Source organism: Poromitra crassiceps (assembly GCF_964638095.1).
Source record: "Poromitra crassiceps genome assembly, chromosome: 26".
Classification (NCBI taxonomy): domain Eukaryota; kingdom Metazoa; phylum Chordata; class Actinopteri; order Beryciformes; family Melamphaidae; genus Poromitra; species Poromitra crassiceps.
Genome location: NC_139640.1, coordinates 20,072,339 through 20,096,652, shown reverse-complemented (window position 1 = coordinate 20,096,652; position 24,314 = coordinate 20,072,339). Strand labels below are relative to the sequence as shown.

Sequence of the window (24,314 nt, the reverse complement as noted above, 5' to 3'; positions counted from 1 at the left end):
CCAGCTGACGAAGCGAACGTCTTTGTTCATCCTTTTCAGTCATTGTTCTTGAGGGCAGCAATCTAACTGTCATTGCTTCAAAAACTAATTATAGCATTTTGTCTCTGGCTCTAGCACTTTGGCTCACTTAAAACAGTGGGCATGAGAGTCACCGGAAGATCGGACATGTCAGACGGCAAGAATCTTCCTCCATCTTCACCCCTTGTCATTCAGTAGTCAAATCACAGTACAGGAAATGCTGGGTTTTACAGAGCTCGAGTGTAAACAACACGTTATCAGCCAAGTATGGAAATGAGAAACCGCTCTGGCAGCTGGAAAATGCTTCCCAGAGATACAACACACACACACACACACACACACACACACACACACACACACACACACACACACACACACACACACGTGTGAGACACAAGTGTCTCACATTAAATGGGAAAAGTACAGATCCAGAAACATTGTCAGGTCCTTTCAGAGAGGGGGAAAAAACCTAAAATAATACTTCAACAAACAGCAGGTGGAGTTGTACAAAAGCATCCAAATGTCGACCTTGTGTGTGATGCACAAGATGGCACATCCACTTCTCCATTCTCCCTTCATGAGGCATACAGCGAAAGGGGGGGGGGAAATCTCTCACAAAGTAAAAAATAAAAAATAGCCATTAGAGAGAAGAAAAAGTAAATACGGCACATTGTACAAGAAAGAGACCGCAATTTGTAATCCAGTAAGCATTGAAAGTTGCCAAGGTAACAGGTGGTAACAGATCTACAGGTAATGAGTGACATCTAGTAGAGCTTGTTGCCGTGCCAGCTCACATTGTTCATTCTCCTCTCCTGCTTCTTTATTAGGTAGCCTACAAGGAAAGCCATCGTCATCGTCGCCCCCTGTGCTTCAAATGCCAAAACAGCAGCTGAGCACACAGCACCCAGAGTTTTCTCAATGATAAAAAAAAAAAAGCTGCTTATTTCTTTTTACAGGTTTGATCTTCTCATAAGCATAATTATGCACCTAGAGGTGCATAATGTGAAGGCAGTCCGCCAAGTTAAACAGAATGGGGTTACAGCAGTTAAATGACTGAGTTCGTCATCGATTCAGGGGTGGAGGAAGCAGACAAATGATTGTCATGAATTTAGTTTGATAAATTGTTTTAATTTAACTTTTTTCAAGTTGGCTCTTATGATTATGGTGTTTGCTTTTTGATTCCGGCTGTTTCTTCAGCGCGTGTAGCTTCAGAAGTTGGCATCCATGTACCGTGTCATGTCCGTCTGTCGGAATACCAAACCCAAACAATTGAAAAAATAATAATCTACCCCCACGTAGGCGCGAGGCGCTTCCTTCGAAACACTCCGCTTTCTCCCAACCGGGCGTTAGATGTTAGACGTGGGTCTGCATGCGTTTCTGCAGAGGCCTGGTAAGGTCCGAGTTCTGGGACGAGGACTGGGAGTAGTGGGAGGAGGACGAAGCAGCAGAGGTCTTGCTGTCCTTGTCAAACTGCACGTAGCCGTCCTGCTTGCTGTAGCTGCTGACGCTGCTGTCGCACTGCGTGTCCAGGAAGGAGCTGGAGTCGGAGAGCGAGCTGCGCTGGAACTCCCGCTCGCACAGCTCGATGGAGCTGCTGCCCATGCCCAGCACGAAGCGCTGGCTGTAGTCGTACAAGCGGTTGGGCCCGGCGCCCAGGGTGTTGTAGATGTTGGTGAAGGACATGCCGGTGGGGACCCGCTGCTTGCCCAGGGTCATGGTGCCGCTGGGCGGGGGGCTCCGGACCACCTCGGCCGTCTGGTTACTGGCCAGGGACATGGTGGGAGTGGCGTGGTGCTCGTTGAAGGTGTTCACGCTGTAGTAGCCATTGGTGGGGTCCTGTGATGTGCGAACATGTGGCAGAAGCACAAAGAAAATTCATTATTTAGAAGAGTTGCTACTGTTAAGAGACGAGCGTGAGCAAACATGGAACTACTCCTGTGCAAAAGAGATCTGTAGATTTGAAGATGTTTTCAAAAATAATGTAATAAATACTATAAAGAGCTAGTCTCGGTTTCCAGACGTTTGGTGAGCGGCGCCAACAGCGCCACCTAACCACCAAACGTCTGGGAATTTACTATTCCAAATCTGGTTCAGAGCCCGGCGAGAACGGCCGGCAGCAGACACGCCTACATTTATTATTAGAATTTTATTTGATAGCGGCAATGCAATGTTTCATAGTTCCAATATAGAGCAAGACACTGATGTGCTGCAAAGAGAGTTTATACCTGTTGTTTATTTTACAATAATTTTTCCTACCCGGAAGTGGTCTGCTTGCTACTGTGAGTCATCAGCAGGCTCTGTAACGTAGCCTCGGGAGTCGGGCTTATCGCTGGGGGAAAGACCTCTAGCCGCCGGGGCCGGATGAAACACGTCCTATTAACAGGTTATGTTTGTTTCTAAGTGATTAATATGTTTCTCCGCAAACGCGACAGCACCGGTTTTCATGAGCGTCACTGCTCCCAGAAAGCAGGCCCGCCCACAACACTCATGATTGGTTCTCCGATGCAAGGCTTCCAACAGCACCACCTAACGTTATGAAAAGATTTAAATAGTAATATTCTCAGTCTTACAGTAGTGAAACGGATTAAGACTGAGAGCTGAGTCTAATAAAGAGCAGTCTACTGACACACAAAACAAATATTGTCAAATATCTATGACAAAATGGGTATAAAACAACTTGGGTGCCTAAGACTTGCACAGTATAGTTTCTGTTTGAGTCTTCACAGTAAATCATTCCTCCTAAGTCCTAAAGCGATATCTGAAACATGAAAATATGGAACTGCAACTCAAGACGTCGTGTGGTTTTCTCAAGCGGTCTGTACATTTTCTCATTTTCTCCCTTGAAGGTCAAAAAGTAGACAAGCTGACAGTAATTAGAAAATGGGATGAACATGAGAAATTAATAAACAGGCTAATTTGTGCGACATGAAACAGCAGATAACATGCTTTAATGGTGAGAGTCATCTGCCTGTGACTCACAAAGCCCATGCTGTGAAGTCATCTGCAATATCCACTATTGGGCAGCAAATAAACGGCAGGATTGTTGATAATCTGTGTGTGTGTGTGTGTGTGTGTGTGTGTGTGTGTCTCTCTCTCTCTCTCTCTCTCTCTCTCTCTCTCTCTCTCTCTCTCTCTCTATTATTGCCATTGAAATAAACTGTTTGAATCTACTGTATGCCTGCCTCCATTAAAAGAAAAAACCTGCACCATTTTGCCATCACGGCTGTAGATTATTTTCATTTGTGTCTGGAAGCTACTGCAAAAAAAGAAAAGAAACAGAAACAAACTAATAGAAATGTATGGTAGAAAGGAATCGTACTCTCAGGTGAAAGAGTGAGAAATGCTCTACTCCAGGAGGACATATTAGTGTGTGACACATTTGACCTTGGAGATGGAGAAGATCAACATCTCAGAAAGAAAGAAGGAGAGAAAAACGAGAGGCTCAATGGCTCAAAAGAATGAACAGAATAATGGCCAGAAAGCCTCCTGACAGAAAGTCACACTTTAACTTATTCTCCGCCACAGTTTTTCAGAAAAAGTCACTAACCTCCGCCAGGGGTTTTGATCATTTTAATTCATTTTCCAAGACCCACAGAATATTTTCTTCTATGACTACGTAAAGACTCAATATCCCAAAAGAAAGAAGATCGCCTCGACTTTCATATAAAAAAAAATAGTTTGATTCTACCTTCATCCGTTCTTTAGTTATCGACACCTGAATGTAGGTCGTTTTCACCAAAAACCGCAGTCTCTGACCAGAAAGCGGAGGAAATGGCATCTTGGTAAATTAAGTCATCTTCACGGCTCCTGACCCGAATAAATGCCTTTGATGGCGGATACTGGCCAGTGTTACACTCAACTATGAACCCCATAATGATTTTGTTTCCCCTTCCGGTCAAACTCGCCCGTGGGCACAGCTTTTACCGTAACACCGGTGTGAGAGAGATTCACCCCGCTATGAGAGAGGGAAGCCCGGGTCGCTCGTTCGTCTTGCGCGGGGGGACGACTGGTTGTCTGTGTAGCCTACTGTATGTCAGGAGCAATCTACCGGCTGAAATGTAGACGGCGTCAAGAGTTTATGAACTGTATTAGTATTTCCTGAGGACAAGCGACTTGTTGCGTGGTGAAAAGAAAATCCTTCACGTTTGAGTGACAGGCACCCCCCCCCCCCCTGCTGTAATGGAGTCCAATCCCGTATGGATAAAAGCTGCTGGACCAGCGTTTGAGCCGTGCCATGGAGCTGTGCAATGGACCTTTTCTGATGGGAGATTGTTGCTTTTTTCTGCTTCCTGGTTTTGTTAGACAATCGTGGTTGTTCCTATACACCTTTAGACGTGCTGTAATGTTTCACAAGGTGAGTAAGAGAGCCATCTATCACATGACAGGATTCAGATGTAACTCCGCTGCAAATCACTCACAGTCGCAGCCAGCGACTGTACATGGTTGACTAAATGAGTATAATAAGGGTCTGACTTATCAAACTGGACTTAAATAATTGCGCTCCCGCTACAGAGCTAATGGAGACATATAGACATAAATATCTCATGGTTATCTCTTCCGACTAATTTTCCCAAAGAGTTCAGTAAGAAAATGTAATGGGTGTAGGCGGTTTAGTTCAAAATTGAGCCGCACGCCCTTGTATGGGCGTAGGCGGTTTAGTTCAAAATTGAGCCGCACGCCCTTGTATGGGCGTAGGGGGTTTAGTTCAAAATTGAGCCGCACACCCTTGTATGGGCGTAGGGGGTTTAGTTCAAAATGGAGCTGCACGCCCTTGTATGGGCGTAGGTGGTTTAGTTCAAAATTGAGCCGCACGCCCTTGTATGGGCGTAGGCGGTTTAGTTCAAAATTGAGCCGCACGCCCTTGTATGGCCATAGGGGGTTTAGTTCAAAATAGAGCCGCACGCCCTTGTATGGGCGTAGGCGGTTTCGTTCAAAATTGAGCCGCACGCACTTGTATGGGCGTAGGCGGTTTAGTTCGAAATTGAGCCGCACGCCCTTGTATGGGCGTAGGCGGTTTAGTTCTACCTTTACGCCTGACCCAGTTGTTTAGAGTGAAGTACTATAGCAGTGAACTGAATAATAGGTGCAAATGTTAACAAAGTGTTTGGAATTCTACCAGGTATCCCTAACGTCTTCCTTTGGATGCAGTTTAGTAAATAGTACAATTCGGTGGCAATGAATTACTGGTGACAAATGGCTCTTGAAGACAGTGAAAATTAAATTAACTGAAATGACTGCAAAGATTTGAATTTCCCCATCATAACTTGACTGAGCAGGCCTCGGAAACAGCGCTGTGATGTGAGAACAGCCCATTTGTGCTGTGACTTCTGCCAGGCGCATGTGCTCCTACTTGCTCCCACAAGACTTAACAGGGGTTGTGTTTACACTGTAGCCAAATATGCAGACATTTCTTATTGAAGCATGCCACTTTTGCTCTTGCAAAACTAGATGAGTAAACGGGCTCTCTGAATTTGAGCCAGGCTGTTTCCTCCTGGGTCAAACTCCCCCTCCCTGTGTTTGTCATTTGCCCTTGATGTGCCTCTTCTTCACCCCCCACCTTGATGTGCTGGAACTCCTCCTCCTCCTCCTGGAGCACCTCCAGCTGCTTCAGCACAGGCTCCTGCTGGAACTCGCCACGGTCAATCTGGATCACACAGCAAAAACATTACTCACGGAGGAGGGTCTTCATTAGGTCATTGGTCATCAGATGTTAAATTGAGGGCAAGAACCAAAGACGGTTGTGTGGGTGCAGCAGACCCTCAATGCTTTGATTTGTCAAACATTTACTGGCTGATGATGAAAGTCTGTCACAGTGCGTTCACTCACCATCATCTGCTTGATGGTGGTGTGCTCCTCACTCTCTCGTGCTGCATTGTGATCCTTGTGAACAATCTCCCCCCGGATGTCGTTTTTTGTGGAGACCACTCCTTTGAGATCTAAGAGAGAGAGACATAGAGAGAGAATGAGTGAACGAGAGAGAGCGAGAGTGATGTCACTGATTGGCAATGGCTGATAGAGGCATTGGCCCTGTATCACACCGTATCCCCCTGCTAATGCCCTCATGGCGGCTTCAAAAGCCACAGCTTCTCTCAGATCTTACCACGAGGGTGGTGAGGAGTTCAACGCATACACAAAAACTCCTCACAATCTGTTTACCACAATGAGGGTGATAAGGAGTGCAACGCATCCACAAAAACTCTCGGAACATGGTGATGGTATCTTCGCCATAGCACAAAATGACACTTGCGGGAGGCAGATGATAGGATAAGAGGGGCACGGACATGCCTAGGCCACACCTACTGTACACCTGTCTCTCGCTTAGATTCCAGCGCAAAACTGGATGGTGGAGGCAGACGATAGCTTAAGACGCAGTGAAGATAGCATAAGAGGCACGCAAACGGCTGCACAAACGATAGCGCCGTACGACGATATAGGACCCTACATGTCTAACATGTTTTGTTCTATCCAACATGTTTTGTTATTTTTAGCTACTATCCATCTGCTATAATTGGCAACCAAACTGATCTGTAGAGCCTGTAGGCTGCAGCTGATTTACATGCCATTGGTGTGTTTTTATTATTATTATTTTAATCTTCGTCACAATTGCATGTATTTATCGTAGGCGTACCTTACCAAAGGAAGTACTGTAAGCATTGAGATTATTCCCTGTGGGCAAATTAGGTATGGACGGGATAGTATGGTGTTAAGGTGCTATAGAGAGGATAAAGGCAGCAATACTGATGATAGTAGTGTACTGTATAATGATACAATGCTGTGTGCTGAGTAAAATGACAATACTGATGATAGCACTGTACTGTATACTGATGATAGTACTGTGCTGTATACTGATGAGATTACTGTACTGTATACTTATGAGAGTACTCTACTTTATAATGGTGATAGTACTGCATTGTATACTGATGAGAGTACTGTACTGTATAAGGATAGTACTGTGCTGTATACTGATGAGTACTGTACTGTATAATAATGATAGTACTGTGCTGTATACTGATGAGTACTGTACTGTATAATGATGATAGTACTGTACTGTATAATGATAGTACTGTAATGTATACTGATGAGAGTACTGTACTGTATAATGATGATAGTACTGTACTGTATACTGATGAGAGTACTGTACTTTATACTGATGAGAATACTTTACTGTATAATGATGATAGTACTGCACTGTGTATACTGATGAGTACTGTACTGTATAATGATGAGAGTACTGTGTATACTGATGAGAATACTGTGTATACTGATGAGAGTACTGTACTGTATACTGATGAGAGTACTGTACTGTATAATGATGAGAGTACTGTGTATACTGATGAGAGTACTGTACTGTGTAATGCATGCAATGCTGTGTGCTGAGTAAAATGATTGATTCTTTGTAAGGGCCTTACTGTCTGTTTTGATATCTCTCTGTCGCGAGAGGGACACCGGCAGAGAGGACATGACCAGGTGGACATCCTCTGTGGAAAGCAGCAAAAAAAAAAAAAAATCTGTATAATTTTCCCATTCTACTCCAATGGCAGGAGGTCATGTACTAGACCACCAACCTCTATGTAACAGCACATTTCATAGTGATTTATGATGTCACACGCATGGGATGAAAAGAATGTGCCCTGCAGGACAGTGATGAAACAATGGCAAACTCAATGGGTGGACATCTTTGGACATAAACTGTAAAAATACACACCACAATTATCCTTCGAAATCGTCAAGAGACGAGCAGAGTCAGAGGCCAAATTAGCCATTAAAGTTCAAATAAAAGGCTAGACTGGACTGAAGGAAAATTCATGCTGTTGATCCATAACACTACTGTAATGTTCGCAGTCAGCTACTTCATTATAATAAATTTATCAAGCCAACTATGTCAAATTGTTTTATTTGTAGCCAATGGATAGTTTTAACTAGTGTCCTCTAGTAAGAGAGTGGCGTCAGCGGAGGACCAAAATGCGAGACTCATTAGCCAATGAACAGCCAGGAATGGGTCTCGCGCTACTTTTGCATGCTAAAATAAAGCTGTTAATGTACAATTTGATTCAAGGGATGAAAAACCCTTTCAGAGTACAACACAAACTGTCTATTTTTGCTGCAACTCGACAGTGCTGCTTTTTTTTACTCAAGAGTTCCACTTTCTACTTCCTGGAAAAAAACTGGTCCATTGGAGTGAATGGATTTCAATCATGAGAGGCCAGTTGGTAGGATTAGACAAACTTTATTTAGCAATCGGCATGCATGGCAAATACTTTGGCGCTTGACTCCATTGGCCAGTGGCGCTGCTCTTGAGGCAAGAGGAGGGCACCTGCATAGGCTAGGAGATCCCCCCCCGTAGGGGATCAGGAGTCAAGACTCGTTGGTGGCGGACTGGGGAGGTGGGTGGGGCAAAACAACGCTTCGGAGGACGCTCCAAGGGAGATGGACTGCCGTGAAGCTACTGCTGCTATGATCGGCCAGAGAGAGAGAGGTGACGTAGAACCCTTGCTATATATATGAGGATTAACTGACGTCATAGCAGACGTCATTACAGACGTCATACTAGGGCTTTGACTGGCCACGTTATGCTAGAACTTGACTGTCGTCAGGGGATGATCGGATTATGCATGAGTGGCCTTCTTCTTGAAATATGGTCTGGAGACCTCACTTCAATCATGAGAGGCCAGTTGGTAGGATTAGACAAACTTTATTTAGCAATCGGCATGCATGGCAAATACTTTGGCGCTTGACTCCATTGGCCAGTGGCGCTGCTCTTGAGGCAAGAGGAGGGCACCTGCATAGGCTAGGAGATCCCCCAAAAGGAACATCTGATTACCGGAGGTTAATTGAGATCTGCAGGCGCCGGTAGTTGATTGTACTTTTCTGGCCTTCGACCTTTTAGCGACTTACGGCTATTTGCGGCTGGCGCTCCCAACTCGGTCGGGCCTTCGATCTTGGTACATGCTTTTCCCTTGATACATTAATGTTTAACTTGGCGCTTCCCGGCTTGGCCTACTTGGCTGCCTTGGCACCTCGCGATAGCGCTTCCCAGCTTGGCCTACCTGGCCGTCTTGGCGCTTCTCGATTGTACTTTTCCGGCCTTCGACCTTTTTAGCGACTTACAGCTATTTGCGGCTGGCGCTCCCAACTCGGTCGGGCTTACCTGACTTAAGGCGCTTCCCGGCTTGGCCTTCCTGGCCGCCATGGCGCCTTACCTGACTTAAGGCGCTTCCCGGCTTGGCCTTCCTGGCCGCCATGGCGCCTTACCTGACTTAAGGCGCTTCCCGGCTTGGCCTTCCTGGCCGCCATGGCGCCTTACCTGACTTAAGGCGCTTCCCGGCTTGGCCTTCCTGGCCGCCATGGCGCCTTACCTGACTTAAGGCGCTTCCCGGCTTGGCCTTCCTGGCCGCCTCACCATTTTAACTTGGCCTTCTTGGCCCCCTGGCTTGGCCTTCTGACTGGCCCTGACTTTCTCTGGCTTTCTCTGGCTCTCTCTCTCTCTCTTTCCCCCAAAAATTTAACCGGGAGATTTTACTGCGCCTTACTGGGCGCCGTGCTTTTCGGGGAGCCACCACCAACGAGACATTATTTGGGACGGAAGTCCGGGACACTGTTCGTTGCCATGCTCACCGATTTAAGGGAGCAGGGTTCTTTGGGCTGCCAGTATGGCCGCCTGCTCCGGGCGGATGTAGCTGGAGAATGCCGATGAGGACCAGCGGCCCATTTGCTGGAGGGAGGCAGAGGACACTCCTTGCTCGGCGGCCGAGGTGGCCGCTCTGATCCTGAAGGAGTGGCTGGAGTAGTTCTTTGTCGGGAGGTTGCATTGCTGGAGCGTCTGCTTGAGGTGCAGGATGAACCAGGATCTTGTCATGTGGTGACAAGGTGCGATGAGGAACAGGGGAGCCGAGGGACCGGTCTGAGGCCTGAGTCTGACGTAGTGAGCCATGGACGAGAAGGGGCAGAAGGGGGAATTGTTCCGGGCGATGACAATGGAGCATGCCCCGCCTGCTTTGGCGTGTTTGAGGGCGATGCTGTAGTGGTCGGGGTAAAACTTTAGGTCGGCCAGGGTCACATCCCGTGCGGGGTCGAACGTTGTGGGGGAAGTGAACTCGCTGACTCTGAGGAATCCGTAAAAGGCTAGGGAAAATACGCATTCTAGGAGGGCATTTATCAGTGGTGAGGGGCTGGCCTCTCTCGAGCGGGTCAGCAGCTGCCGCAGCACGGGGAGGGTGATGGGACGCCTGGCGTCTGGGGCGGACGGGAAAGCCTTAGTGATCCCTTTTAGCAGGGACTTGATGATGGCGAAAGAGAACAGGCTGGGGAACGCGGGGTCGTATCGCCTTGCGTGGAACTGGATCCCCGCCACTAGGCTGCGGATGTAACGGGGGCACAGGCGTCGGGTGGTTGCGCAAAAATTAATGAACGCGCATACCGTGGGGAGCAGGACCGGGTAAGTGGGAAGGTCCACTGAGACGCAGAACGAAGCGAATGACCGCCAGGCCGAATCGTAGGCTTTGACCGTGGAACTGGCCAGACCATTCCTGATGAAGAGTTGGGCAGTGTGGAGTAGATTGGTGAGAAGGGGATTGTGGTGATGAGGGGGTAGGACGGGGGGGGGCTGGCTTACGAGAGGGTGAGGGCGGAGAATGGAGGGATCGGCGTTGGAGATGGGTCGGCCTCGGGGCAGAGTCTGCGGAACGCCTGAAAATTGAAACGGGAGAGATGATCAGCAAGGATATTAGAGTGACCGGGGAGGTGCTGGGCTACTATAATGAAATTATGGGCGACTGAGAGCCAGGTCAGGCGCCGCACGAAAGGCATGATGTCCGGGGATGCTGAACGCCCCTTATTGACTATGGCAACCACCGCTGCGTTGTCGCATTTTACGGCTATCCGTTTCCTTGCCCAGAGACGCCCCCACAGGTGACATGCGACCACTATTGGGTAGATTTCGTACAGCGCGGAGGACTGGTCCAGCCCGGCGAACTGCCGCGGCCATGGGCCGGTGAACCACCGGGCTCCGAAAAGCCCCCCGAAGCCCGCGGACGGGGCCGCGTCTGTAAAAAATGTCAGGTTGTCAGCCGACGACACGACGTCCTCGTAGAAGAAGGAAACCCCGTTCCAGTCCGATAACAGGTGAGACCAGAACCGGAGGTCGGACCGGCAGCCCCCGTCGAGGGTGACCGGGTCGAGGAGCCCGGGGACCGAGGACGCCAAGTCGAGCAGCCTAGAAATGAATGAGAGGCCCTGGGGAATTATGCGCATGGCGAAATGTAAGTGGCCGAGGAGGGACAGGAGCTCCCGTTTGGTGACGTGGGTGGCGGACGTATGAGCCTGGGCGATTTCGCGGATCCGGGTGAGCTTCTCGAGGGGGAGAGAGGCTTGCATGAGCTCGGAGTTGAGGTTGATGCCCAGGAATTCGAGTGATGACGCGGGGCCGGCGGTTTTCTCCTCTGCTAGAGGCACGCCTAGCTTTCGGAACACCCCCTTCAGTTTAATTAGGGAGACCGAGGGGACCGACGGGGGGTCCACCAGCAGAAAGTCGTCCAGCATGTGGAGCACGGCGGGGAGACGCTCGTTATTAAGCAGGATCCAGCATAGCGCTTCTGATAGGGAGTTAAAGATGGCGGGGCTGCTCCTGCAGCCGAACGTGAGCCTGACCGCGAAGTAGAACTTCGACTCCCATTTGATTCCGAACAGCGGCCATTGGGAGGGATGGATGGGCATGACTTTGAACGCGTCCGAGATGTCGGCCTTAGAGAGCTGGGCGCCTCTCCCCGCAAACTTAATAAGGAGGATGGCGTGGTCTACTGTGGCGTAGTGGAGGGAGAAGGGTTCGGGGGGAATTAGACTATTTATGCTGGGGGTGGGGCCGTGCCGGGGTGCCGAGAGGTCGATTATCATTCTTTTCTTGCCGGAATATTTGCGCGTGGCGATGCCTATTGGGCTTGTCCGGAACACCGGGAAGGGGGGGGACTTGAAGGGGCCGATTAGGAATCCCTTAGATAATTCTTTGGCGAGAAGTTGGGAGACTACTTCGGGTTCCTTGAGGGCGGATTGCAAATTTTTTGATATGTGGGGGGCCAGGGGGGGGGAGACTACGCCTACCCTGAACCCCTGGGAGAGGCCGGACAATAAGTAGTCGACGAAAGGGCGGTTGGGATGAAGGGACAGCTCCTGTGTTAGAGCTGGGACGTCGATGGGGGTGGAGGGGTGGGGTTTTAGTATCCCCGGAAGCCCGATCTCTCCCTCTTGGGGGGCAGCTTTGGGGGGCGGTTCCTTCGCGGGCAGGTGGAGCGGGGGTGGGCGTCCCCGCAGAAGCTACATGAGTGCAGGAAGGAACAGTTAGGGGCCGTGCACACGTTCTCATTGAAATATTTGCAGAGCGAGTTGAGGCCATGGTTACGCACCTGATTGCCCGCCTGGGAGGACCCGCTGGTGCCGGGCGCCCGGGAGGGGGCGGTGCCGGACTGAAAGGCCGCCTTTGGGCAGAATTGTGCAGAGTGCCCCGGTTCGCTGCACGAGTAGCAGGTGTTCGCCAGCCGCCCGCTAACCAGCGACGTGAAGATCTGCATGTCCATAATGGACCAGTTAAGCCGCGTATTAGCCCGGGTGATCATCAGGGCGGCTTTAGCGGAGAATGCTTTATGATACTGGTAGAATAATTTACCGTGGCTGGAGTAGAGGTCCACTATTAGCGCTATATATGTATCTAGCTCGTAGCGGCGCTCTGGGTACACCTCACAGATCACGTCGCGGTAGACGCCGAACGTGCTCAGGAAGTCACATAGGGAAAGGTCTTTGGGCAGGCGGGGGTCGGACGACTTTAAATAGACAGGGCCATCTGGGTCAACCGCGACCTTCCTTTTGCACTCGGGGGATGGCAGGAGTATGCTAACTAAATTGATGTCTCTGCCCTTCAAAATCTGGGACCTCAATCTGGGAGACACATTGGCACAGGGAGAAACAAAAGGCATACCAAATGGGATGGCGGGCATGGCGGACGCCAGGGTGTTCATCTGGGCGGGTCGGGCGGTGGTGAGGAGCACGTCAGCTTGCTGCGCCGGCTGGGCTGCGGCGAACGTGGGGGGAAATGGGGGGGGGGTTTCCAGGGCCCTCAGACGAGCCTCTACTGATCTGCTCGCATCCATCGACTTAATGCTTGCATCTAGCAGGGACAGCAGAATGGCTCTTGACGACCCCTGTCGGCTCGGCGGAGCTACGAATGGGGCCGTTTCCGCTTCCGGGGCGGCGGCCTGGAGGTCAGTGCGACCAGGAAGGACATGGCGTCTCGCGGTGGCCCCGCGGCCTGTATTTCCCCGGCGTCTCCCCGCTCTCGGAGCGGCTGCCTCTGCTGGTCTTCGTCCGCGGCCTCTCGCACGTCCGCGCCGAGCGGCCTCCCCCTCTGGCACGCTCGCACGCGTTCTTGGGCGACCGGGCGCACGCGGCACTTCGTCATCTGCTCTTCTTCCACGGGCCGTCGCAGTGGCGCGCCCCGTGCCACGGGAACGCGCGCCGGGCCTTTTCATCGTGGCTGCGTTGGCGGCCTGTGGTCCGGTCGCTTCGCCAACGTCTTCATCAGACGTCTCGGAAAGCAAGAACGCACCGTGGCCGATCGTTGGCTAAGCTGCTGTCGCTGTCCATGGACTGCTCTGGCTCGGAGCTCGACATGCCAGGAATGGAGTGGGAGCGTTGAGGAATCTGCGGGGGATTTCCACGGGTAGAGAAGGCTTGAGGGTGCTGATTCGGTCTCCAGATATGGTGCAAAACAACGCTTCGGAGGACGCTCCAAGGGAGATGGACTGCCGTGAAGCTACTGCTGCTATGATCGGCCAGAGAGAGAGAGAGGTGACGTAGAACCCTTGCTATATATATGAGGATTAACTGACGTCATATTTGACGTCATAGCAGACGTCATACTAGGGCTTTGACTGGCCACGTTATGCTAGAACTTGACTGTCGTCAGGGGATGATCGGATTATGCATGAGTGGCCTTCTTCTTGAAATATGGTCTGGAGACCTCACATGTCGGAACTCTTCTATTATACGGCTCTGGTTTTAACTTTTGAAAAGGTTAAGCTAATCTAAACAACTTGAATGTTAGCATACTGATACGAACGTGAAAGACTGTTGATATTGACAGTTACAGTACAGTACTAAGAATGTGGCCTAGTTGGTTTGGAGATAATTATGATGTTAACAGCATGAAGCAGCTGACTGCTATCATAACACTATGGATCAACATCATGGATGTTCTCTTTTGTCCAGTTGCTGTAACCTTTGATTTGGACGAGGGCTGCCAACATGTTGGCAACATTGCTTATGCAAATCCATCAATGATTTTTTTTTATCATCGCTACATCACTTTATGTCTGCGTTTTCAGGATGTATTCATAAAAGGTACAACAATGTATTATTAAAGAGGTGCTGGGTGGCAGCAATGTAAAGAAGACGTTTGCATATAGCTTTGCTGTCTTCTGGGTAGGATTTCCTACCTTGAGTATGACATAAATCAAATATGAACAATGTCAATAAACAATAAAAACTCATTTACCAAAACACTACTACAATATGGGGGGGGGGGGGGGGGGGGGGGGGGGGTCTTCTCTTTTGTCAGGCCCAGAGCCTTAAAGTAACAGTTCACCCAAAAATGAAAATTCTGTCATAATCCAATCAACCTCATGCCAGTTGGGATACAGCTGAAGTTTGTCCATATAATAAATTGTTTATGCTTAATAATAACCCTGTAAAACCCAGACATAGTAAACAAACAAAAACAAATCAACCTTTCAGATGGTGTTGTAGGAGGCCTTTGGAGATGATAATGAAGTGTTTGCAAAAAATTTATGTTTTTGTAAGGTTTTATGGAAATAATAATATTAATATAATATTTATATTATATATAATATAATATTTTGGGAATGTATTTCACAATAACAACATATGTACATGTTCTAGTCATTTTACTGATCACAACAACAAAATTAAAGGCATTTTACTTACTTAGAATTGATAAACCCAGTCCAATGAAACAAAGGTGGTTAATTCTCAGCCAAGTTCTGGAAGTTGTGATACATCATGACCTTGTGGGCGGGACTTATATACAAATATCCTATCCAATAGCATTGTTAGACTGAACAATAGAACCCAATGACTATGTTTATGAGGGAGGGGGGGGGGGGGGACACAAAAAACAAACATTTATACCTTTTTTTAGATCAAATAAAAATTGTGTAATCCTGCAACAGCGGGTCTTACAGCAGTCACCATTGACTTCAGTGCAGTACAGCTGAAGTCAATGGTGACTGGTTTTCTCTCCAGTTGTGCTGGCATGTGTGTTATATGGACAAACGTCACCTGTGTTTCAACTCGCATGAGAGCGAGTAGAGTATAGATGATGACAGAATTTCCATTTTTGGGTGAACTGTTCCTTTACCCATGGGTGGGATCTTACTTCTCTGGAATCGGGCACAGCAGAAGGCGCCTAAAGTCCCCATGAGCACGGTGAGAGCAAGGAAGGCCCCCACCGCCACGCCGATGATGACAGCCAGGCGCAGTGTCTCTGAGGAAACACAGGGGGGCGATGTTTCAGAGGGAGGCCACTTTAAACACAGGGAGGAACGTTTCAGAGAGAGCCCACTTTTAGCTACTCCCTCCTTTTCCCGCTATTTCACACACACACACACACACACACACACACACACACACACACACACACACACACACACACACACAAGCAGAATTACTTTCATTATTTATGAGGCTGGTGTTGACTCTTTGCAGGCTAAGTACCATTAGCATCAACACGTGGCCCTCTGCCAAGCTTTTTCTTCATATCATTCCAGCGTGGAGATCATGATAGGAGCCCTGGACGGCCTCCAGCTGGAAACTGTGGATCTTTAAGTCGGTTTGACAGCCTCATCAGGAAATATCATTTAAGTGTGGCATTTTAAAGACGCAACTTAGAGAGCTCCACCCTCTTTAGTCGGGTCAAGATTCGGAGGTGATGCGGGGGGGGGGGGGGGGGTGAATAAAATAAAAGATTGCTAGAATTTGATCGCTAATTGTTGAAAGCGTAATAGTTTTGAGCTTCCTGATTTATAACAGGAGAAGAAGAATATCAGAAGATGTGGATGAATAGATATCAAAGAGCTCATATGCAAGTGAGATTCCAATTGGAAGGGGCGATCGCACCGAGCTGCAGAAGGTGTGAGTCTCACAGCTGGAGTTGGATGACCTTTTCCCGAGTAAAGAAGCTCAGAGTCACGGCCCTCGTGCCACCAATTACAGTATCTCTGTAATATTCTTAAAGTCGAGCTGAACCCAAAAATGACGTTTATTTTCTTTTAGTTCAAATACCTGGGTATGCAGTGCACCTATTTCATAATGTATGCAAACAAAATCACAACAATCTAATTTCTTTAGTTTTTCACACTTTTTCACTTCAAAAGTTCATTTTTCAAGATTTCATTGATAACAGTAATGTACAGTTTGCTGACGTCACCTAGTACTATCACATTTCTACCCCATTTCAACCAATCATATCACGACATGCAGCTGCCAATCAAATCTTCATTTCAGGATAATTTTCTCTCCCAAATGAAGTAGAAAATGGCACCTAGTGCCTGTCATCTGGCAGAATTCCTATTCCATAAACTAACTACTAACTTGGTCAATTGTTAGAAACATGAACAAAAAACAAAAACTATAATCTCTAAGAATGCAAAGAAATGTAACTGGCTCGTTAAAACGCGCATTCCACGGATATCGTATTTACAGCAGCGATAATGGCGCGCGCATCCGAGAGCTTGGTTGTCAGGGGTCGCACTTTGGAGATTCCAGGCCGACGTGCTGCACTCTCCACTCGGCAACATGAAGGCAGCTGGCTGCCTGGGGCTCGCTGAGCTCCACTCAGCCACTAACCTTGCGTCACCAGGCTCTTCCCGAGGGGATGAGCGCCACAACACACTGAATCCCACTCGATTTGGAGGCGGAACACACCCAGGATTGGCTAAAGCCCAATCCAGTCCCCAGAATTGTCAAATAAAATCATCGACATGATACTACTCTCAACCTGTCATCTTAGACAAACTATGTTTTCAGTCTGAAACGGACTCATATGCACGTGACGAACAGGTTCAGTTCGACTTTAAAGTTAAAAGATACACATTACCTCCAGGAATTAAATGAACCTCCCTTTTCTCTCTTTCCTTCCTTCCTTAGTCATTCTTTCTCTCTTGACCCCCCATAGACACACACACGCACACACGCACACGCACACACACACACACACACACACACACACACACACACACACACACACACACACACACACACACACACACACACACACACACACACATGTATTTATGTCTGCATCAATACAGTGAGAGACAGGTGGACTGCACCTTTTTCAAATCAAGGCCACAGAACCCCCCCCCCCCCCCCCCCCCCATTTGATTAGATGTTGTCTCTCTGACCCAAATCAGATAATGTTTTTATTGTTTTGTCTAGAATTTCATCACTACACTATCTCTATTGTAGGTAGACTGATAACAGTGCAACTGATCAAAATAGTCATTCTTCTACATTGTGTATACATTTCTACACTTCGACAAGGGTAGAGATAATTCTGTCCTATGATGCAACTCTAAATGCTGTTTCAGGTACTTTTTCAACTCTGACAGGGATACATTTTATGGGGAAAAGCAATAGATACCTGTAAAGTTTTGGAATAAAAATGGTCAATTTTAAACAAGACTAGGCAAGCCTAGTTAAAGGGATAGTTCTAATTTCTGGAACACTAGCCCTATTTGCTAATTACCAATGATGATGTTGATTGGTAGAGTCCTTTCTCAGCACAATCCATGCTGATCCTCTTACTAGCTCCAGAGAGTTAGCCAGAAACCAATACAAGGTAAATGGGGTCACGCTCCTGTCTGCAAGCTGACTGAGGCTCACTGAGATTGACTCTACACTGCACACAAAGTGAATGTCAGTGAGCCTAGTATGAGGAACAGTATGAATCGTGCTGAGAATCTACCAAGGTCATCATTGGTAAGTAGCAAATAGGGCTAGGGTTCCAAAAAAACTCACAACTATCCCTTTAAGCCGGACCCAGACTCCTGCTGCTGCTAAATTACTCACATGCATGTTTCAACAATGGGGAGTCAGTAGGCGCTTTCACACCGGCCTTGAAAGCCGCAAAATGCACGGAAAATAGGATCCGCGCCTCCGATGTGAAAGTTCTGAACGCGCATTGGTGGGTAATTGTTGTACGCCTTTCTTTCCACCAGCCGACCTAGTGTCAGCACCGGATTACCAGGTAACCCGCCTCCACTTGAAAGCGTCGGAGCAGCAAGCCGGAACGGTGCGAATGGTCAGCTCGTTCATAAAAAAATTACAGGGGAAATCACCTCATGCAGCAAGAAAGTGCATGAGTGAAAGTAAAAAAAGCAGCCTATACAATCATGACTGCAGGGACGCCAGGAGGAATGCTCCGTGCCTAGTAAGTAGGTTAGGCTTTATGCTCAAACAATGTTGACATTAGTAGGTACAATTAATGGATATAATAATAAGCTTCAGAGGACTATATCGGTCTGTGGCGAGTTGGTCTGAGGATATTCCCTCTGGAAACCAGCTCTGTGCATTCCCTTACAAAAACTACTAACGCTATAGTCATGTGCATTTATAGTCTATAGGCTAATATTCCCCCAACGAACGTTATGCAGACTGCAGCTGTTTGATATGGGGGCGTCGTCTTTCAGAACGGCCCCTAATTAGGCTACTTGATGGGAATAATTTGCTTTACAAAAAACTGGAACCAAAAGATAAGAATTAGCCTCGTAGCATACCTAATAGAGAGCTGCAGTAACGAGTCCGGAAATCATTGATGCTAACAGCCCTGGTTCTTCACAGTTTCCGCCTATGGGAGTTTTGAATGGGTTTTTGGCGTGATGCTTCTAATAATCTCTCTGGGCAACGCTGGCTTAATCAAACGCGAACCAGTGTTTAGTAACATCATCTTCACACATGAAGACCACTTTTATGAGTTTTGAAGCTTTTATGTGCCGTTAAAAGGGTGGCTAGCTAGCAAACGGCTAAATGAGACTACACTGTTGAGTCGATGGGGATATATACGTCAATAACGTCACCACTCAAAGGACGAACACGGAAATTCTCTTTCCCTCACCTGGTTCAGCCCCGTTCAGCCCGGGGTAATCAGTGCACACATCCAACAACAGTCCAGGTTGAGTGCTGACGTGACGTGGAAGCCTATGCGACAGTGTGTAGTTCTGGATTAGCTTAGCTCAAGCTTTTTACTTCTAGGGCTCGCATTTACGCTACAAAACTCATGAAAGTGGTCCTCATGTGTGAAGATTATCCCGCTGAACCTTGGTTCGCGTTTGATTAATCTTGCATTGCCCACAGACATTATTTGAAGCATCGTGCCAAAAACCCATTCAAAAATCCCATAGACAGAAACAGTGAAGAACCAGGAAGTTCGGGACTTCCGCATTCAGCCTACAAAAATACGTCATCCCTGCGGCTCTCTAATAGGCTACATGATGGTGCATCTGTGATGCATAAAGTCGATCAGATGAATATTGAAAGCCTTGTTACCATGCATGTGGACAACACTTTCGCGTTTTATCTGATCCTTAACGAGCGCAGCTTTATCAGCTTATCCTTAACAACCGCAGCTGCACCTCGTTGGCTGGCATACATCAGCGATGTTTGGTTGTTGAATGAATTCGTTCAGTAGCCTAGGCAACACTAACCTATGAAAATATTCATTGGGGCGAGGAGTGTAATGTACTTGACAGACACGGACACGACTTAGCTGGGAGACATGTTGTTTATTCTGCCTGACTCCGCAGACCTACGGAAGCTCCGTTGGGACACGACGGATACAGAAAAGCGAATCACATCAGTGTGTTAGTGTGGTGTAGTGAGACAACACACAGTATGTTACATCTCCCTTCTTTTAGCCAAAACAACACACAATAACACATGCATGAATTTCTACTCTAAACTTTTTTTTAAATCAAAACTGCTTGTTTGTTATTTTCAATTATTTTTACACTAACTTAGATTATTAGACTTCAATTAGAAAAGACTATCAAACTGCAGTACTATAATAATTAATGAAAATAACAGTCATTGCGAGAACTTTACTTTAGCTAATGACTTTGGCAATAACCTGGAAATGAGTGTATTTAAAGTGCAAACAGAACAGTCACATTAAGCACTTATAGATTCAGTCCATGACATAAATCACTTAGAGATTGAGTCTATCTGGAGGTTTAACAACTCGGCCCCGCCTAGTAACATTCAGTCCAGGTGGCTGGGCTCGAGTGGGGCTCAGTGGCGGTTTGGGTGGGGAGTGGGGTGTTCCAGGAACAGCTGGAGGTTGTGACTCCTCAGCTGGTGGGCCTAATGTTTCAGTCCATGGTTCCTCCTGTACCCAGCGGCGAGGATGGTTAGCGGCTGGAGTGCTCACGCGAAGATGTTGACTGTTGCGGCGGTACTCTCTATCTCCACAGTCCACAACATAGGAGCGCGGAGCACTGTGGGGTTTCACTATTACTCCAGGGGACCACTTGTCGTTGCCAGGATGTGGCTGCATCCTAACCTCATCCCCAGGCTGAAGAGCAACACGAGAATTGCCTACTCTCTTTTGGTCGTAGTAGAACTTTTGAATGTCTTTGCTCGTGTCCAGCAGATGCTTGACATTGTGGGGGTCATATCCTCTTGGTGCAAGTAGCTCACGAGCAGTAGGCAGCTTATCACGTGGCCTCCTGCCCATGAGTAGCTGAGCTGGCGACAATCCCACTTCTGACACCATGTAATGTACTTGACAGACACAAACACGACTTAGCTGGGAGACATGTTGTTTATTCTGCCTGACTCCGCAGACCTACGGAAGCTCCGTTGGGACACGACGGATACAGAAAAGCGAATCACATCAGTGTGTTAGTGTGGTGTAGTGAGACAACACACAGTATGTTACAAGGAGCTCGGTGGAAATGCCTCCGCTCGCCTTTCAATCCGGGAGGGGTGGATGTCACTTGAAAGCACACCCCAGGACGGGAATGTGGCAGTGCTGCTTGGCTGTGTGTGAAAGCAATTTCTGTGGCGAGGCTGCCGGTTTTGCGGGCCTTCTGAACTGCAATTTTGCGCGATCTGTGTGTGAAAACGGCTAGTGAGTCAGTCAGTAAGCCCCTGAGATGTTAAAATACTGAATGTTGGCACAAAAATCTTGGCCATTGACAACTTCAATCCAAAAATTGACATTTTGGGTGAAAATTAGTTGAAAATAATTTATATAAATTGAAAGCTCTTGATGAGCTCTTTCTACTGCCAAAAGGGCACACGGGAATTCTAAACCACTCCAGAGTTACTAATCAAAATCCAAAAGACCCTAACACTGAACACACTGTACTATGGGGCCCTTAGTGCAGTGAAGCCCTTTTGGTCCTGATGATTTTTTTCATCTATTTATTTTTTCCAATTAAAAAAAGAAAAGATAGAAACCCCCTTTTTAAATAAATGTCAAAATATTGTTCATTAAGTATATTGTCATCCACATGTTTATGACATTTTCATATTAAAGATTGAATTTAATTAATAAAAGTTGGGACAAAGTATGGTAATTTTTTGTTTTAGCTCTCCTGTGAAGTTGGTCAAATGTCACTTTTACTGTATGCCCCTCTGGTTCTTCTCACCCCTCGAAAATTTCAAGACGGGCCTGATATATGATTGCATTTCTCATGGCTACAGATACACACACACACACACACACACACACACACACACACACAGTCGCTACCTTCCCAGAAGCCCTATGACGGGTCTAACACAAACAGAGGGTGTGTCCTCTCTTGGTGGTGTGCAGCTCACCTTGCTCTTTGAGGCGTATGATCTCCGTGTCGGAGCCGAAGCTGTTCCAGGCCGTGCAGTTGTAGATGGTCTGGAAGTCTGCGGGGACGATGTTGCTCATGGTCAACGTGGAGATCACCCCCTCCTCCGTGCTGACCGTCTCCACCGTGTAGCGCCCGGATGTCCCGGACTCCAGCACCGTCTCCTTCCAGGACCAGGCCTGAGGGCCAGGGAAGCATGGTGTGGTCAAGCATTGCAAGTAGACTCCAATCCACTAAATCCCTTTCTTAATTCACATAAAAACATCAGGGGCCGGTTGCACCAACTGGTCTTACGACTGGTCTTAAGCTAAGTCGGTCGTAACTTTACGACCTAACAGCTACGCCGGTTGCACCAACACCAACAGTAAGCCTTTTTCTCACTAAGACCGGTCGGAAATATTACGCCTAGTCCAGAGCAGGCATAAGATGCAGTATAGAGTTTTCACCTGTGTGTTGCGCGATAGTCACAACCCCTCAGCACGGCTGTATTCAGCCCTCAATTATAAACCACAAACCGGAGTACGTTATAAACGTTATAAATATAGTCACGACGTTAACAACTAACCAATGCTGGGAAAGTGTATGGAAAGTATGTATGGAAAGTGGAAATCGAAATGGTTCAAAGTTAAATCAATTTGGTCATTCAGTAGCGTTTTACTGCCATGTAAAGTAACGACAAGTAACAGTTAGCCGCTAACATTAGCCACACTATTACAGCCGATTACCCATCAGCGGAGCGTCATTTGACGCACACTCTTCTAAGCAGGTCACGTGTCGCATTCCGGTGGGCATTCCCATGCTTTCACATGGACGCACATCGCTACGACCGGCGTAGTTAAGACCAGACGTAAGCCCTGTTGGTGCAACAGGTGTAAGTCCACTCTAAAGACTGGTCTTCACTAAGACCGACGCAGGAGTTACGACCAGGCATAGTTAAGACCAGTTGGTGAAACCGGCCCCAGAAATGTACATTTAGTTTCATGTCACTCACTACAGTTGCACCTTCAATAATCAACTCATTTTTCTATGTTTATTATAGTATACAGTGTAAGTGTTTTTAATGTGCTAATAATGCCTTTTAATGCCTCATAAGCACCACTGCAAATAAAGTGTCATCTAGCGAGTGCAAATTCAATTCAATTTTCTTCTCAAGAGGCACTTTTTTTTTTGCTCCTGTGTAGCCATATTCAAATGTTCTATATATTATCCATATGTGAACTTAATTGTCCTCAACCTATTGGGTAATGTTACCAAATTTTAATAGCTATTGGCGAGACTCTGCATTGACTGACAATGGTAATTATCAATGGCTCATGTTTCTATGCTTTAAATGGTGTTCTAGTCGTTGGACAGAGCCTGGTTGCCCCTATAGGTTGAGGCCACGTCTTGTCATAGACGCTGGTTTAGCTGGCTCAGCCTGGCTGGGGGCGTGGTCAGGGTGGGGTAAAAACCCCCGTTCTATCCATTCAGCAAAGTTAGAATTTAGCTGATAGCCCAGCCCAGGCAGACACGATCGGGGATTTAACCACCGCAGTAAACACACATCTGAGCAGACGTCTTGTTCTGCTCTAGAACCCCCAAACCTGTAGTTTAGAGCCGCAGCACCGTCTTTTGCTGAGTCATCCCATGAGATATATGGGCGGTTTTACCCCACTCGTGCACCAGCCGTTTAACATTTTGTGGGCGTTCCCAGACAAGCGGACTGTCTCTATTAGTCCCACTCTTCAGCTCATTTGCCGCTCACTACGGTAAAGAACTGTAAGCTGCTACTCGCATCATATTGGTTAAAAAGAAATCACAGACATTACAATTGATTTTGTTTACCATCTGAAAACTATAGTTCCACCTGCATTGTTACTACTTGGTGCTTGTCTACAACCTACTGTATATGATAGTGCTGTCATCGTTAGGTGAAGGGGAAAAACGCAAAGTGAACTTGCTTGATTAACCGACACTGTGTGGAGGGCCACATACTGTATATAGTACAGTATATTTTGAGAGACAAGCCTTGGGCCATTAAAATCAGTCCACGGGCCGCACTTGGCCCCCGGACTTTAGACATGCCTGAGATAACGGTTGTGTATTGTAATAACATCATTATTAGACTGATATTTACATTATTACAATACAGTACATGGTGTTTGTTTCCAAAATGGGGGCTCTTGTTATGCATGTTTCATTAGAATGATCAGTCTGAAGTAGGGATGTTCGATATTGGCTTTTTTACCGATATCCGATATCCGATAATGTCCAACTCTTAATATTCCGATACCGATATCAACCGATACCGATATAAGCAGGCTTTTTTTCACCAAAATTTCAGGTAACAAGTTACATTACATATCTCCTGTTGTGAAACTATACATCACATCACTTATATATTATTTT

At 47.3% G+C, this 24,314-nt stretch overlaps 1 protein-coding gene across 1 annotated transcript in view; it reads right to left on the bottom strand.

Annotated features, from left to right (window-relative positions):
* Window positions 1–1,371: 1,371 nt before the first annotated feature.
* Window positions 1,372–24,314, bottom strand: part of LOC310798682 (kin of IRRE-like protein 3) — a gene marked incomplete at both ends in the record, with an annotated part of 236,937 nt that continues 213,994 nt past the window's right edge. The window contains 5 exons of the mRNA XM_083661238.1: window positions 1,372–1,854; window positions 5,576–5,662; window positions 5,845–5,954; window positions 15,458–15,565; window positions 21,907–22,105. Coding sequence (XP_083517364.1) covers window positions 1,372–1,854; window positions 5,576–5,662; window positions 5,845–5,954; window positions 15,458–15,565; window positions 21,907–22,105 — 987 coding nt within the window. The remainder of the gene's footprint in view (window positions 1,855–5,575; window positions 5,663–5,844; window positions 5,955–15,457; window positions 15,566–21,906; window positions 22,106–24,314) is intronic.